This window comes from Struthio camelus, chromosome 13, assembly GCF_040807025.1.
Source record: "Struthio camelus isolate bStrCam1 chromosome 13, bStrCam1.hap1, whole genome shotgun sequence".
Taxonomy (NCBI): Eukaryota; Metazoa; Chordata; class Aves; order Struthioniformes; family Struthionidae; genus Struthio; species Struthio camelus.
Window position 1 is genome coordinate 14,143,825 of NC_090954.1, and position 17,993 is coordinate 14,161,817.

General features: G+C 39.6%; 1 protein-coding gene across 4 annotated transcripts in view; it reads left to right on the forward strand.

The window, feature by feature from the left end:
* Window positions 1-416: 416 nt before the first annotated feature.
* ADRA1B (adrenoceptor alpha 1B) overlaps window positions 417-17,993 on the forward strand; it is a 33,598-nt gene continuing 16,021 nt past the window's right edge. The window contains exons 1-4 of one of the 4 annotated variants that reach the window (XM_009685610.2): window positions 417-589; window positions 1,603-1,665; window positions 12,950-14,290; window positions 14,987-16,266. In XM_009685610.2, the coding sequence (XP_009683905.1) occupies window positions 15,294-16,266 (973 nt within the window). In that variant the 5' untranslated portion in view covers window positions 417-589; window positions 1,603-1,665; window positions 12,950-14,290; window positions 14,987-15,293. Of the gene's footprint in view, window positions 590-631; window positions 770-1,602; window positions 1,666-12,949; window positions 14,291-14,986; window positions 16,267-17,993 lie in introns of those variants that run through there. The other 3 variants (XM_009685607.2, XM_009685606.2, XM_009685609.2) reach the window with 3 other exon arrangements.

Consider the following 17,993-nt stretch of genomic DNA (forward strand, 5'->3'; position numbering starts at 1 on the left):
TAATTTAGGTGAATAACCCTGTCACAGGGCTATCTTGTGGTGGGCCTTTATCTCTCAGATATGGATCAGAATTTCAACCTGGCACTTAACAATAAGTAAAAGTTTAGCAAAATCTGCATGCTCCCATGGAAAGTCTGGATTACAAAAAACTGAAAAGAAATTGTAAAAAGATTTCAAAGAATTTCTGATGAAAATCTGTTTCACTGGAAAATTCTGTTCAGCATCTCTAAAATGTTTGCTAATCAGAGACAGTTTTAAGTTTCAGACATAGAGAAACCTTTTATGGTACAGCACAGTGAAAAAAATAGCTATCATGCACTACTTGGGAGTTACCTTTATTTCTTTGCATTCATCACACTGCTGCTGTGAGCGAGACTTGCAGTTGGAGACGCATCATATATTCAGCAGCACTGAGATCACAGTGACGTGAAAAGCAAGGCAAGAGAATCACCCCTCCATCCATTCCAAAAATACTCCTGTTACAGCCAGCAAGAGCACGCGCTGCAGCCGATCCGTCCACCACCAAAAGACCCAAGCTGTATTTCCAACCGACCCATTTTTCCAAGACTCAAGGACATCACAGAACCAGGTACATCATTAAAGTTCTCAGTTACTCATTTATTTTTAAATGTGGATGTTATTTCTCTCTGTAATAGCCTCAAAGTCACACCACAGAAGAACAGCCATTCACCCTGTTAGTATGCGTAAAAGGCTACACAGGCTCTGTGGAAGATTCACTCTAGCAGAAGCAAAGACAGGAAATGTGACTGTAAGTATAAACAGAAGAAAATCACACTTATACTAAAGCGGGTCTGAGTATATGTATATGTAAGTGGGAAGGGGAGGAAAGCTTGTGTGTTTCATACAGTTATATTTTCCTCCCAGCTAATAATATCTTTCTGATATATCACTTTCCAGCCAAATACCTGAAGATGTTTTACTTAAAAGAAGGGCATCAGCATTTCCATGTGAAAGGTAGAGAAACTGAGGCACTGGGAGAGAGCATGACTTGTCTAAATTCACTCAGCAATCCATTAGAAGAGCTCAGACTAGAGCTACCGTCTCTTCATGCTCAAGCCAGTGTCCTACCTGGTAGGCAACACTGCTTTGCCACATCAGCCCCACAGATGGGGTGTACTGGCATATTAACCTGCTAAGAACACACCACAGCCCAAAGGCTGTTCTTTAATGCACATTATACAGGTATTAACTTGATAGTGCCTTGCTGTTGCATATACACACATGCAAATCATTCACATAAAATCATGTGAGTCTTCGTCTTCATTAAACAGTATGATATTCCTGTATGTGTGACAGGAACTTTTCTCTCGTGCATCAGCTTTGGAGAAGTTCAGGATCTATTTTCTGGTTGCAGCTACTTATGATCACAATCAAGATGATATTGACAGATGTATTAACATTGAGGCAGTCTGATTTGATGCTTGTAATTGTAAATACGTTTTGTCCCTGAACATATTTCAATAGATTTAAGGTAAATAATACTCTCTGAGGAGGTAAGACTGGAGAAAGACAGATATGGAGGTGAGATGCAGAACATAATATTCTGAATATTCTCCAGATTTGTATCTCTTTCTGTTCTAGATATCCATTGCACTGCTTAGATGGAGATAAAGGCAATGAGTGAAATATAAGCTTTTCTCCAAGGTATATTCCAAAACCTCTTACAGGGCTTCACAGAGCTAAAATTGTCTTAGCTCTTCTGCAGTTTCACTGCCATAATGTGCTCATTTAATTTGTGATGGAAATAGCATATTTGAGTTATCATTATTCATTACTTTAGCTTCTCCTACAGTTTCATTTGTCCTCCTGAAACTCCCCATTGAGTTCGCTCTGGCTATAAATAAATTCTCTTGGGATCCTGAATCTCGCTTTCTGAACAAAAATTTCAGTGACTCATTCGCATACATATTTTCTTCCATTATCTTCATCAAGGGTGAATGTTCATGCTCATTCCAAAAGGTCAGAAGGAAAGAAGCCGTGACTAGCTTCCTGTCTGAAGTAGGTCAGAATGCTCTTTCCCTAGATGTCCTTAAATTAAGGTGAGTTATTTTTTAACCAGAAACTGTTGGAGTAGCATCTGGTTACAACTAAGTCTCCTTAAGCCACAGAATTGCAGGGTGATTCCTATCCAAAAAAGGAAAGCTGCTAATCAGAAGAGTGGTGCCATACTGACTGACAAGTCTAATGACTTCATTTGGCATTTCTAAGTAGTAAGCTAGTCGACGCCTTGTTGAATTTTTTTCTAACAGATATGTATGGTGCTGGAGTCAAGAACTGTCATTCTTAATTAGTACAAATACTAACCTAACAGACTTGGAATGGAAAAGGTCTCTAGATGCACTGCCTAATGAGGACACAAATTATCCAACAGACACCCTGCATTATCAGCTCATCAGCTGATTATTTCTAAAGGATAACTTCTAAAGGATTTTGTATAACCAAGCAACTCAGGGATCAGAAATCATTGGCAATATCTCAAAACACAGCTTTCTGAAGATGCTATCAAGTGCCTAGTTCTTTTCATACATTTCGGTGTACACATTGGCGCACTCACCTTTTCCAAAAGATTCCTATTGCATGTCTATGTGCTTCCGATAGATTAATGCAGTTTCACTTGCAGAGCTCAGATATTTCTCTGATCTTTCCCTTGACCCAAAGTTAGTCATAGTCTTCCTTCACATTTTAGCTCTTTTCACCAAACACTGGCAACATAATGTGATGTTTTCCAGGACAAGTGCTTATGACTGGCTGTAGATCATGCATCGCCTGATGCTAGGAGAGGACAGTACTTTGAGAACGATCTTGCAAAAACTCTCTAAAAGTGAAACTATTCCTGATGGGTCAAAACTGTTGCCCTCAGCTCACTTTTTCTGACTCATTGTGACTTCTGACACTTTCAGGAATGTCACTTGCAATGAACTTGCAAAAAATGTGAATTTCACCAAAATCCTATTTATCTCAGTTGAGCTCAGTCTCAGGCAGCTATATTCTGCAGCATCACGCTGCTTTGCTTTTGGTAAATAAACCCAAAAAAGAGCAGATATGCATGTGATTACTGGTCTTTTCAGGAAAAGGCCCTTATCTTGTATGCCTGGTGTTCCAGCTCTTATTGTTTATGTAAGAAAATGACAAATCAATAACTGTGTTTACCTTTAATAAATTATTGATAGCTCTGTGAGGAATCTAAAGTAGAGTGCTATTGAACTACACAATCTGTTCTCTACAATAAGCTCTGCAGTCCTGCCAGTAAACTTTCCAGTTATAGTCCAGGCGCTGGTTACAGACTAAGAAGTTCTTAGTGGCTTGAATCCTATTACCTCTTCTTCTCTGTCCTGCTGTACAATTTGCACCTAGCACTGGAATAATTCAGCCAACTGTCCCAAAGGTGAGACTCCAACTGGTCAGGGACACAGCATGAGACTATCCACAGGAGCCAGCCTTCACATCCGGTAGTATTTGCCAGAGCTGCAAATCACCCAATTCAGAACCAGAACATAACAGTTACAAAGCATTGTTCAGGCTTCTTGAGAATGGTCAGATCATTTTTTTCCCATTGGAGGGTATTTCTTGCTGCTGCCTTTTTTTAGATGCTGATGCTAAAAAGGATTGCAGGGCATAAATTCCATGTAACGGTGAATGTTTTTAACTCCAAAGTATATATTACAAATCTGAGCATTGCACTAGTAGCTGCAACATACCTGTGCAATCCATAATAAACATTTAGACAACTCAGGCACTTCTGAAAATAGTTAAGTAATCGCAGCGAGACCTGCAAAGGACGTTTGGGGGTTTGTTTGTTTGTTTGTTCTTTTTCTCCTCTGCAATACGGAGGGATCGGGTGACTTCCGTGGCTTGAACGTGAAGTTATGCAGTGACTCTAAAACCACCTCACTGTCCTGATTTGCATTGCCACAGGACTTGTGTGGATAAGCAGCAAACAGGTTTGGCATGTCCCTCTGTTAAACCACAAGAATACAAAAGCTGCAGAGATCATTCCAGTCCTGCCAAGCAAGAAACAAAGCTGTTCTCATTGTTCTCTTACACTACTGCCAACCATGACACAATATACATTGCATTTCACTTTTAGATCTAATTAGAATTAGATAGAAGATAAGATATCTAGAGAGAAGATTAGATATCTAATTCTTAATTAGAATTAGATAGAATTGCCAATGGCTTTAATAGTAGATATAGTTATTCCAAATCTTGGCAGGAAAAAAGGAAAGAAAAAGATGTTTCCTTTCACCTATATTTTGCTCTGGAGAAATAAAGAGTGGTTATAGATTTTTATGGCCTCTCACAAAAAAAAAGGAAAAGTAGCAAATTCATGAATATTTATGCAAAGAAGAGTTCGCTGTTCATTTCAACAAAAAATACAAGCTAATCTCTGGTGTCTAATTCTTTTCCTTGAAGTTCTCACAAGAATATGTTCCAGGTACTGAGTAGTAATATGTGCTCAATTCTGTCACTGATGCACTGGCTGATACTGAAAAATTCATCTATTCTCTTCTTAGGCACTGTCTCTTAGACACTCATAACTAAAAAATGAAGTAGTGTGTACTTCTTTTATTGACTCTGAGTGGTATGTAATTAAGCCAGTGAATATTTAAAAGTACTATGACATGTTTACATGTACACAAAATATTATTGTGAAGGAGAAGAATCTATAACACTTAAATAGCTGGCTCACATGCTGATCTTAATAAAGTATTACGGAAGAGGGAAAATCATAATTTTCCGTTCAGTGCTTAAACAGATGTCTCTAACTGTCCTTAGAAGAAGAGAGACGTATGATCATTTTTCAGTTTCTCCTAGCTAGTTCCAGAGTTCAGAATAGTGCAAAGATATCTCCCTCTGGCCTGGACTAACAGACTCTTACGAGTAGCAAATTTGCAGATACAACAGAAGTCACTGTACCAATTCTTTTTGCTACGTTTGCCAAAAACTTCTCTTTCTTTCATGCCTCCCAGGTACATTAATAAGGTCTATTAGAGCCTGGTCTCCATTCTGCTTACTCTTCACCTCCCTAGTACTTCTTCTATATGCTTAGCGTATTGACTGATGGTACAGATGGCACTGCCGCTGCGCTCTCACCTGCCCTTACTCAGTGCTAATGTGATTTACTTCATCTTCACTGACACATTTATTTATGCATCACAGAATCTCTTTGCATTTTGTCCTCTGCTAAATACTGCACTAAATGGTTTAGAGTTTCATCACCCCATGCACTTCTGCACAACCTGACCTTGAAAAAAGCACTCCCTCACCTGTTTGCCCTTCTTTATTATCCTAATATTTCAGCACTAAAGGACCACATAAGCTTTCTGTCTGTGTGCAAGTCTTCTCCACACAGTTTTGCCATTTCTCATTATCTTTTCTTCTGCAATGAGTTCAGCAAAGAAAAGGCTGTATGATCATTGGGATATGAAGGAGAAATACAAGTTTCCAGCTTCTTGGGGATTTTTATCTGGAGCAGGGAACCAGTAAAACAGAAAGCCTCAAATTATGTCCTTTTCTCAGAGTTGGCCATATTTTAACAAAACTAGACCTCAAAAATGCTATTTCAAGAAAAAATAAATGGCTTCATTCCAATAAAGATATCCCAAAGTATATATAATTACAAATCTATGAAAAGCAACAGATCAAATTAAATGATAAATTGACATAGATCTCTTTGAACAAAGATTGAGGGTCCATATTTTAGGACCTGCATTATTACACACATAAAACTCAGTCACTGCCTCTGCCAGGCACTTTCATCAAGGCAAAACATCAGAGTGGGTTCGTATACTACCATGGTAAGATGACTGTTAGCGTTTATCAGCAGTAAGCCCCCCATTCACCTACTGGCAATAAGATATGTATGCTACAATTGCAAATTCTGAATGCCATAAAGATGTAATGAAGTACTGTGCACACCATGACCAGGACTTAATGGAAAGGAGAGAGGAGAGAAAGAAGTTTATGTTATTTTGTAAAAAGAGGATATATTGACCTTTCACAAAAATATCCCAAGCTGTAAAGTTCACTCTTATGTTTCAAATGCTCTAGTATTTAGGGAGGCAAATTGCTATGACCTGCTAGAAGCAAAACAAACCATTTGGATATTTAGAAAAAAAAAGAAAGGCTACCATCAGGCTCAGAAGTAATCCTGGCTCTCTTGCAGAGATCTGGCAGGAGGTTTCAGAAGTTCCTAAGGGCCATTAAGGTGTTCTGGTGCTTAAAGATGAAGGTCAAAAGTACCAAGCCAGCACAAATTCCCACGCAGTGCAACTTCGTCACTGAGCTAGCCTAAATGTCTTTGAAAATTCTCTTCCCCAGCCTGTTAAAAATGGTACCCCAGGGTCAGCACCTAATTTTTAGAATGAAGAAATGTTTCAGAAGAAGACACAGAAATTAGACTAATTACTTATGACATAATCTGCCGGTACGAGAAGCTTCTACCCAGCCTCAATTTACCTTTAAGTTTATTTCTTGAGGCACAGAGATTTATAACCCTGCTGTCATCTTAGCTAGTTTATCAGTGATTGTTTTGTTAGCCACATGAATGTCTAATCTGCTTCTAATCTTGCACAGCTCTTGGCACAATGTTATTTTATGACAATGAGCAACATGAGTTATGTGTTGTGTTAAAAAATGTTTTCCTTTTTTCAGCATTTAATTCCTGGCCTTTCAATGTTATGGTAAATATTTTCAGTGAAGATCGTTTCCAGCAATGTGCAATTTTAAAAAAAGACTGTGCAGTCTATGTTAATTATCATTTGTATGATATAGAACAGACTGTAATACGCAGACTAACACCTCAACTTCTTTCCACTGTAACTCTGTTCTAAAACATTCAGATTATGAGATAGTTTAAATGCACAGGAAAGGAAAGCAGTCCTTCAGGAGAGCCTGGCATCCTCCCTGCCTCGCTACCACAGCTCAGCTGCTTCACCTAGGCAGCCTCAGCCAGGATCTGACAAACTCTCCTGTTCACCGCTAGGACTCAATGGGAGGTCACAGTGCTCAGACTTGCCAAACTTGGCACCATTTCTTTAACAGAATAAAAACAGAATAAAAAGAATTCTTCAAATAAAGCGTTGTAACTTTCTAAATAACTGATGATGGCATTTAATCCCTCCACCAGGTTGCAGTTTCTATCCATTATTTCCTAGGAAAAAAAAAAGTTTGGTAGACACAGTAGGTTCTGCATTAAAACCAATAGAATTTGGCAATTCTAGTGGTTCAAAATTCCATTAAGCCAATAAAATCCATTGATTTTAATTTCATTAAAGCCAGTTGAATTTCAGTTGCATAAAACTTTCTAATTTATTGCTGTCACAAATTTCACTGAGGATTAGAATGTTCTTATTCATTTTTTTCCTAAACTGATTTTAGGTTGGGGGAAAATTAGAGAGGAAACTTCCCATTTTTAGGAACTTCGAAACCTAGTTCACAGAGAGCACACGTACAGGCTGCCTATTTAGAAACCAAACTTTATACAACGCCAACTGCACCATTAAAACTATTTTAATGCTCCTTGTCAAATATATTACTATTCTACAAATGTCACAAGGGAGTAAAATATTCTCATCAACAAGATATCTTTTGCATCTGAAATGTGGGTATATGCTTCACACCAATTTACTTGTGACAGAGATAAGGTCAAATACATCGTTCGTAACGTACCATCCAACTTGTATAAAGTTCAAATTCTCTGCTTTTTAATGCAGGGCCTGGGAATCTGAGGAAAGGCTTTGGTCATTTTCATGGATTCTGGGTCCCCGGGTCTGTTAGGGCTGTGCCACAGAACAGGCTCTGGTCTGCTTTAAGTTGCACTCAGCTGCCTATGGTCCCTTTTCTTTGCTGCTTCTTCAGAAGCAGGAGACTAGATTACACAGAACAGCTGCATGTCACCTCTGAATCCTTCTTCGGTGGAAGAACGTCCAAATGATCAAAAACCCTGAATACAGGAGATTAACTCCCTGTTCTCCTTATGCAGCGCAATGTGCACGCCTTGTATCTCAAGATTTGCCCCTACCAGAGACAGAGCTTGCTGCATCATTCCCATTAGCATTCCCTATTTCAGTCCCTGGCCATAAATGTCCAAGGTTCTTAATATACATCTTAATATACATTTAATCTATCAGATACTGAGATCCAGCTCCGGGTTATCTTTGAATTGACAAAAAGGTATCAAATGACAAAAAAGTATTTTGTCTACAATGATTTTTATATTATTTTCCTAATCATCGATACAAAAGCAGAATATGCAAGGTAAAGGGCAGGTCGCTTCAAGATTCCTTTTGGAAACACTTCCTTGAATGAAGCTTTATCAATTGCTTTATGAGGTGCATTAAAAATTGAAAAACCACTATGCACAATATTTCCCATGTATCGTGCCAATCTTACTCTGACTGTTGTCTGGGAGCATGTGAAATGCACTGAAGTGACTGGAGATCTCTGACCTTACTTTGGGAGAGCTGTAGAGATTTCTGCTCTCTGTTGTCTGTTCCATCCTTTTCTAAGATATTCTCACACCCACTACAGACACAATTCAGCTGTTCATATAGCAGACCTTGTGCTATATTAGCACCACTTGGTGCTAATTCTCAGGTAATTTACTTTAAAGCACTGGGATGTAAATTGCTGTGATTCAGCACGTATTCAAGAAACTGAGTCTTTGCCACATAGGGGTTAGCAGTCTATCTGTAAGAACGGGGCTGGAGCTACTTTTGTCGTCCCAACACAACCGACAGATGCTCATCCGACAGCACCTGAAGTGTATTGTGTCAATACTATTAACTTTTTTGATGAGACATTTAATTCTGTCAAAAAATGGATAGTGGGTTTCTTTGACAAGGCTATTTTTCTTTAGACTAAGACTGACTGGCATGTCAATCTTTCTTCACTGCAGCTTGGACTCTGGGAATTTGAGGCACCTATTAAAAAGATGTTATAACCTTAATTATAACATTTCCTATCTTTAACTGCATAAGTTTGCAATTTCAGCACATAACTTACATAACATACAATGAAACAACATTGCTTATATCCATAACCCAGTCATTCTTGCCACGATTAGCAGTAAGGTGCACAAAAAGACTGGATACTAAGGGTGACTCTCCTGGGCAGGCATGGACAGACGTGCCTCCCTCCACTCGTAGTTCACTTTGGCCGGGCATAAAGCACGTCCAGTCCAGAGGCCATACGACTGTCTCACGAAGGTCAGTGCTCACGCTAATAAGCCTTTCTGGGAGAAACTGTGACATGCACAGCTGTGCCACTGCTAGACTGAGGAAGCTAACAGTCAGTCCATGCAAAATAGAAGCAGCGAAACTCATCCTGTTCCCATAAATTTCCCCTAATTTAATTAAAATGCTGAAAAACTGTGCATTTCAAATATTTCACAAAGGTTTAGGACTCATCTATAGCTGGGGTCAGGAGGAAATCCTCTTTCCTCAGTGCAGTTTAGCACAGCATTGTAAGGGATTTGTACTTTCTTCTGGACCGTCTCTGTACACATTATCCTTGACAATGGGATACAAGCCAGACGTGACCAACAAGCACACTTTTCCAGAAAGACAGCTCTGTTTTCTTGCATTCATTAAAGATAGAATCATTCATTTTGTAATTTTCTCATATAATACTTACTCTGTGTTCTGTTATGCTTTATTTAAAGCGTGAGTCCTTCTACTGGGCCAAGTTTTTTGGTCATTTGCTATGCCACATGATGTCTGTGATGAGCTAGCAATTGACTTACAGGCAGGGCTTCTTTCTGGCACCTAAGCCCTGCCAAACTCTGTTGTATATAATGTTTGGACTACTGGAGTTTAGATTCCTGCTTAGCTTACAAACTAGTAAATTCATAAAGCCATCTAAATGTACTTTAAAAGGTCACAGCAAGGACTGCAGGAAAATCTGACTATTAACAAAGGATGAAAGATGAGAAGAGAAAGGAATAAAATAGCAGTTTTGATCAGCCAAAGCAATAGATGTGCCCATCAGCTTCCCAAGCGTTTTCAAGCTGGAAGTTACACATACAGATTTGCACTCATTCTTCCCGCTGCTGTGCTTTTTCCTCTCTCTTTAAGGCAGGGACATATTTCTTCCAGACTTCCAAATACTGATTTTTCACCAGACATAGTCCATTACCCTCTGTCCACAACAGTTCAACTGACATCGTCCACATGAAGTCTGTTTCTGGTAATTGTGGGGTCTTCAGCTCAAGTCTAGTGAAATGCACAGCTAAAGCAATGTGAGAAAAAGACATCTTTTAATGTGGGAAATGAGTCTGCAAAGCCTAGAACTGGATCAGGATTTAAGAGCCAGTATTTTAGTTCATTGGCTACATTTTATTTATAATATGCTCTTTAAATTCTTCTCATATAAAAATGACAAGCACTAAATCACAACAGAAGAAAAGATTATTCAAAATTGCAAAATGTTTGCAATCATCTTTTGATAAGTTCAAGCTGATAACCTTAGCTTTTAATACAATTCTGTGATACGTTTTTCTTACTCTGAAAATGCAAAGGACCACAAGTATTTCAATACCACTACTGGACAACTGAAATGTGATCATTTTAAATGCATTTTTTCTCTTCTTAACATGGAAATGGACCCTTTCCTGAGGATCCTTCCTGTATGTGCACACATTAAAATGAGCCTAGCTTCTGTTTAACCACGAAATGCAAGAAAATCATAATCCTGTGCATTTCCAATGTCTGTGGAAGTTTTGCACTACTCTGGTCAAGCCGAAGAGGTTTTATATGAGAAAAACTCATCAGAGGGATGGAAATGAAGGAAATGAATTCTGTGGCTCACACTGTCTGTGAATTTTAAGAGTCGTCCAAGGGTCTTTAGAGAGAGAAAGAAGACTTCAGAAAGAGCACTTACATCAAAACAGTAGTAGCATTTTTGCACTGCTTGTAATTAATAAAGCAAGAAATTAAAGTGCAGCTACATGGCTAACACTGAAGTTTCTAATGAAAATAGAAAAAAAAAGCTTTATCTTTTTATTAATCTATTACATTTTAAATGACTGACAGCATCTGAAAGAAGAAAATTATTAAGTAGAAACTTATCTAGAGCCAAACAATCAGAATCTCACACTCTCTCTCAATTGCAGATACACTTTATGCATCACATGAGTCTATGTTCACCCCGAATTAATTAATAAAGCCTTCCTCCAAGGCCCACCTGCGCACTCCACTTCTTAAGAATGGTTAATATCAGAGGCATTGGTAGGCAAGTGTGATTTTTCTACAGCCCCATCCAACAATCTCCTCATTGTTCCTTGTTCTATATCACCTGTTCTACGAGAGGAAGCCTTTCTGGTTTGTGCTGTTATGACAGCAACACTTGTATCAAATACGATAGTGTGTTCAATATACTGCTCACGTCAGAGTAAATAAGCCAAAATACTTCTGACACTACGGCCTTGTTTTTCTTCAGTCATATCTGTTTATTTATTTCTTTTGGTTTGAGTCATTAGATGAACTAAATCAAGGAATTAAGAGGAATTATATAAAACTTTATATAGGTATACTCATTTAAATTCTGTGTAGGCCCATGTTCCCATGCCCAATCAGGTGCAGTTGTGTTGTTACTCACTAGTGTTACAAAAATGCTCCGGAAATGCGTCTGCTACTTTCCTGAAATCAGATCAAAATATCTGTATATATTTTTAACATCCCTTTGTAAAACAAAAATAAAAGGAACATAGCTCATTACAAAACCGAGCCATGACAATAAGACTCCTTTTACATCATTACTGATCATTACTGCTATGATAAAATACATTTTAAAAGTTCAGCAGATTTCAAGCTCTATGAACCCCTGAAGATGTTCTCCATGTTTCTACAAATAAATATTTTGCGTTCAGCTTTTTGTTGCTTCAGCAAGTTCTCAGCAATAGTATACTGAATAGCCAAAGGGCATCACGTCTTTCTGTACACCACTACTGAATAACATTGAGTAGAAACTCCAGGCTCTAAAACTCATTTTTTCTTTGGAAACTATGAACCATGTGAATTAAAGCAGCTCTGTAACCAATATTAACTTACATTTCTCTGATCAGATGCTTTCAAATGCACTAACTTAAGTGCTACCTTGAACTCAGCAGAAAAAATAGCCATTTTTCATCGTATCTATTCCACTGTCCTCCCAAAGGAAGCTAAATAGTGAATGTTCGTTCCTGGGTTTTGATACACTCTCTGTTGATATTTTATTTTAGCACCTGCCTCAGAAGATCTGAAAGCAATTTGCTGACGTTAATGAGCTAAGTCTCATGACTACGCAGCCAGTATGTTATTACACAGAGTGGTAAACAGAGATGTGAAAGCACATCAGACTTTGTAGCAGGGCTGTAAGAGATGACCAATAGCTCTGCCTTCTGCTTTGTCCCCTAGAAAAAGGAGGATTTGTCTGTATTTTTGTCTGTATTTTTGTCTGTATTTTCGTCAAGAGAGGCACAGAAAGGAGCACTACTAAGGGAAGTAGACTGGTCCCATTACTCCTGCCAGCAAAAGATACTGGCAAATAAATGGGTGCTCTAGTCCAAGCACTACCAGCTGGAATCCCCATTCCCTTCCTCAGACCCTGTCATCCAGGTCCTGTCACTGCTGCTGCCGGTGGAGGGATGGCGTCCCGGCCTCGCCAGTAAGCTGGGGGAACCAGCTGGCTCACGGCAGTGGCCACTGGAAGACCTGGTGCTGTGGGGCTACGAAATATTGGGACCGTGTGGCAAAAGTCAGGGAGGACTTACAGGCCACGCTGTTATTTTTTGCAGACTAGACATGTCCTAAATATTGCCAGCTAAAAACTGAAATGCACCAGTTTACTCCCTCAGTGATCTTTTCTTCTCTGGCCTCTCCTCATTTTGTAGTGATGACCCTTTCTTACATCCCAAATGATAACCGAAGAAATGTTCTTATGCCTGCAGAAATCAAGATTGGTGCCTGTCAAACACATTGCTTATACACCCGGACTGTAACTCATCTGTACTCAGAGGTAACATTACTACCTGCGTAGAGCTGATTAAATCAGCTTTAATCAAGCTAACGCAAGGACTAAAAGCCCGGCGACGCAGCATCATTGAAGGCTACGTGATCCCACCAGAACCCCTGGGCCAGTATCCAAGGAGCTACTCCATGCGGCCTCCCGTGCTACCACATTTCCACCAACGGCAGTAGGAGCTAGCGGCAGCGGTGCAGCCGGGTGCCTGCGGCACGCAGCTGTAAGCACCGCTCCCCCCAGCTATGTCGGCACAGTCACAGCAGGACACGGTCCCTCGCCTGAGAAAGTCACAGTTTAAACAGGCAAGGCAGAGGAATAACATCAGAAAGCACAAACACAGCCAAGACAGGTTGGGGTAGTCAAGTGAGAATGGGTAAGTGTGAGGGGCAGATCAGCAGAATCAAAGGCTACTACTGGGTTTTACAGCAAGGAAAGCTGTGTCTAGGAGACAGCAGAGGCAGAAAAGCTGAGGCAAAACTCATGAACTGCATGTTTGCTCCTGCTCCCTTCAGTGATTCCATGACATGCTATCCCGTCCTTCCTGCAAACATTTCAAAGAAAAGTTTTTGAATGATAGTGCTCTGCTATAGTCACTGCTGCTGGGAAGGGCTATGCAAACATCTGCCATACATTCATCAAATAAAATTCAGCCAGAGCTTTTGTTTACACGGTTTGTCCCTTAAAACCAGCACTTGGCTGCAACATTCGGTCATAGCTGCCATATTAAAAATGAACCTTTTATTTTAAACACAGTACATTTTGTAACAGGAAAATCAATATACTGTAACCCAGAGTATTGCAGACAACAGCTGTAGGATATAATCTGATGATAGAAAGTTGAAAACAGTATTTTTGGCAGTTATATGTTGAGCTAATCTTTTACTTTTTGGTTTTAACAGCAGCAGGGTATAAAGATCTGAGTTTTCTCCCTACCTGATGACCCAAAGCTACACAAAATGAAGAAACTACTGTTTGCAATATTAAAGTGCCACTAACACTGCTAGAGAGTAAATCACTTGTTACTGGATTTTTTCTCTATAGGATACTGTAGGTAGTCCCAGAGCTACAATAAATTAATGGGCCCTGTCTCAGAAATCTCACAGCCTTTGGCAAAGAGAGAGCAAGACACTTAAGCAGAAGGAGTACCTTGCAAGGACTACTACTTTTCACTGCCCTTCTCTTTGGCTCTAGTTAAGGGTGCTCAGCAATGTTCAAGACTGGGATACACAATCCATCTACGCTCGGAGAAGTCACCTCGTTTAAAAAGGTGAGACGAAGCCATAGATGTGCCTAGTACCTGGGAGTATAGAACAAACATAAAGATCTTACTAGAGATTTGGATTTTAATCATGTTACTTTTTCTGTATTAAAAGAAAGTTTACCACTGGAAACAATCTACTACATGCACATGTCTATGTCATCATTAAATACTGAATCTACATATAAACTAGGGGTTTTTGGAACTTACATATTTCTCCTTACAAGGTGGGATATCATTAGTTCTCTAAAATGGCATGTGATTCACTTTGATTACAAAATAAACTCGAAGACATTTACTTGGTGACGAAGGGTGCTAGATCGCTTTGCACCGGAATCGCTTTTTTCGCCACATCCCGCTGAGTGTATTTTTCTCAGATAAGGAAACTGTTTTTTTAAAGCTTTCCCATCCAGATTTCTATGTGGCAAATGCTTTAATTAAGATTGATACATACCATTTGCTTAGCTTTCCGACTTTGATTGGGAAGTTTTAACTTGAACTGCATTGCCCTCTAGCGCCGCGACGCGTGGGGCTGCGCTGATGTCACCCGCGCCGGCGGCAGCAGAGGCAGCCAGCTCGTGCGGCGCTGCCTAAGTGCTGACAAACCCTGCCTGGAGACGCATGTCACCGCAGCTAGGCAGGGGCACCCTTCCAACAGAGCCACCAAAGCACAAGGGAAACCAGTAAACCTGTCTTTTATTTCAGGGACGTCACGATCAAAACAGCTACTTTCAAGCCTCAGCTAAGACTTCTGCTGCTAATTTCTACTTAAAAGAGTTGATATGAGAAATTAAGCAAGTTTGAACAGCCTAGGATTCCTGACAGGCTTCTGAGGACTTCATGCTGTGCACGTTTTATGCGCTCATAGCTGACAGCTTGCTGGGAAGATGAGTTCTCAACCTAAAACCGGATGGGGCTTCGCAGCAACTTCTTGGGTAGAGAGATAACTTTCAACTGAATTCAAACGGTCTCCGTGTTGTGCAAGGGATCCAATCATAACTTGCTATGGAGGATGATTTTTAAGATGAATACCTACCTTGGTGATAAATCCAATTCATCAACACCTGGATATTTGAAAGTGTCTGCACTAAACAGTGGCAATCTTTCTGCAAACAACTCCAATGAGACAGCAAGCTATCTGGATTCACCTGCCTTGGATATCAGCAGGGCTATAATTGTGGGGCTTATCCTAGGTGCCTTTATACTCTTTGCTATTATAGGTAATATCTTGGTAATTCTCTCTGTTGCTTGCAATAGACATTTAAGAATCCCTACAAACTATTTCATAATTAACCTCGCAATAGCAGATTTGTTGCTGAGTTTTACTGTCCTTCCATTCTCTGCTACACTGGAAATCCTTGGCTACTGGGTTTTGGGGAGGATATTTTGTGATATCTGGGCAGCAGTCGACGTGCTGTGCTGTACAGCTTCTATTTTAAGTCTATGTGCAATTTCTATAGACAGATATATAGGGGTACGTTATTCTCTCCAGTATCCAACTTTGGTAACAAGAAGAAGGGCAATTTTAGCTCTCCTGGGTGTCTGGGTCCTTTCCATGGTAATCTCTATCGGGCCTCTTTTGGGCTGGAAAGAACCAGCACCCAAGGACGATAAGGAGTGCCGTATCACTGAAGAACCGTTCTATGCTTTGTTTTCTTCCTTGGGGTCATTTTACATTCCTTTGATTGTCATTCTTGTGATGTACTGTCGGGTCTACATAGTGGCCAAAAGGACTACTAAAAACCTGGAAGCTGGGGTTATGAAAGAAATGTCCAACTCCAAGGAGCTGACTTTACGGATTCATTACAAGAACATTCACGAGGACACATTAAACAACACCAAATCCAAGGGTCACAATCCCAGGAACTCCTTAGCTTTCAAACTATTTAAATTCTCTAGAGAAAAGAAGGCAGCCAAGACACTGGGAATTGTGGTTGGCATGTTTATCTTGTGCTGGCTACCTTTCTTCATAGTTCTGCCACTAGGTAAGTTGGTAATCAAGGGATGGTGTGGGAGGGTGAAAGGGTTAATTTTGTACTACAAAAATACTGCAGAAAAAAATCAGGTGAATAATACGTAGATATCATTTTGAGAACTGCAGTGAATAGACGAGAGGGAGGGAAATGAAAGTAATTTGTTTATGATGTTGATTTTTTCAACGAGTCATGGTGAAACTTTGCAAAGTTTGCAGCCTGCAGAAAGTCTTCTCATTTGTTAGTCATTCTCAGGGAAGGAACAGGTGTCAAATCAAGGGACAGTATTTTCAGAGTTTGTATATTTAATCCCTATTTATAGGCTTTGCTTAAATTGAATTAGCTTTGAGAATCATTTTTATTGGTTGCTATGACAAAAATCCTAGATAGGAACACAAAAAGGGTTTCAGCATTGAAATGTTCTTATTTTATTTTACTGACTATAAAAGAGAAGGTCTTCTGGCATTTTTAGGTGTCTTAAATGGAAATGGGCCTGATCTAAAAATGAGGTGCAAAATTCCCCTGAGCTTTGGAAGGGTGAAAAAAAAAACCTAGTTCTCAGCTCGAACTTCACTGATCAAATCCCCAAAGAAACATGTAAAGCCCATCGAGCCCACCAGAAATGTTCTCATTGATTTTGTTAGGTCTTAGGCATTTCAGGAGATTGCCATGTGAGCTTGTGGCAGCCACTTCATTTACTTTCAATTTAAAATATTATTAAAGCATACAACAGAGCTCTGCATAGGCCTCTGTGTACTCCTTGTGAAATTTGCCTTTGTCTTTAATACTAGCACCAGCTCTAAAGTGGAACGTCTCAAGACCTGTTAGCATTGAATTACTAAGCTCTCAAAAATTTCTGTCCAAAATTCACTTCCCTGAGGCACAGACAATCTAGAAGCCTAAAAATGGAAAGAGGTGGAAAACAAAAGGGAGAAAAAAACCTCTTTGTTAATGTTCTGTATTCGTGTTTACTTAGTTACCCAACCAAAACATTTCTAATAGAGTGGTAAGCTAATATTTTTAGAAGTCGTAGAAAACTAAACTGAGTTCAACAACTTGATACTGGTAAAGTGAATGTGTAATGTCATTTGGCTAGAATCTCTGTTACAAGACAACTACCACAACTAATGCAAGACAACTTTATCATCTCCAGCTTATTGCATCTAAAACAGAAAAATCATTATAATTCAAGACCTACATAAAGCTAATGTTAAGAACGTGACAAATTCCCAGCACAAGGAAAATTATGAGCAGAGTTCTCGTTGGCTACTGAATTTTAAGTCCTTGTGCTAGCTCTTAAAGAAAGTTTACAACATTGAACAAACTGCCTATCCCTGCAGAAATACTTACCTATATGGATAGAAACATATTTTCACCCTGCAGTATCAGTAATAATACTAAATATGTAGTTAGTGGGTCAGGATCCCATGATAAAGCAGGTTAACAGTCCCTCACTGATTTTGAATTATTGAAGGAACTTAGGAGAAAAAAAAGCAAACATGAATGCAATAGAGTAGATCCGTATCTAGCAAGAGCCAGTGTAGCTATGATGCCACTCGGTGAACACCAAATGCAGACCAGTTCATTAAAAACCTTATGGTCCCAAGGTGGAACCCACGTGAGAAACAATCTTCGGATCGGAACAGTCTAGAAAGAGGGTCTGAATTCCCCCTGAGAAGTTACGGCAGAACTCCTAGGGCTCCCCTCGAGGTTTAATGGGTCATTGCTTAAGACACCTG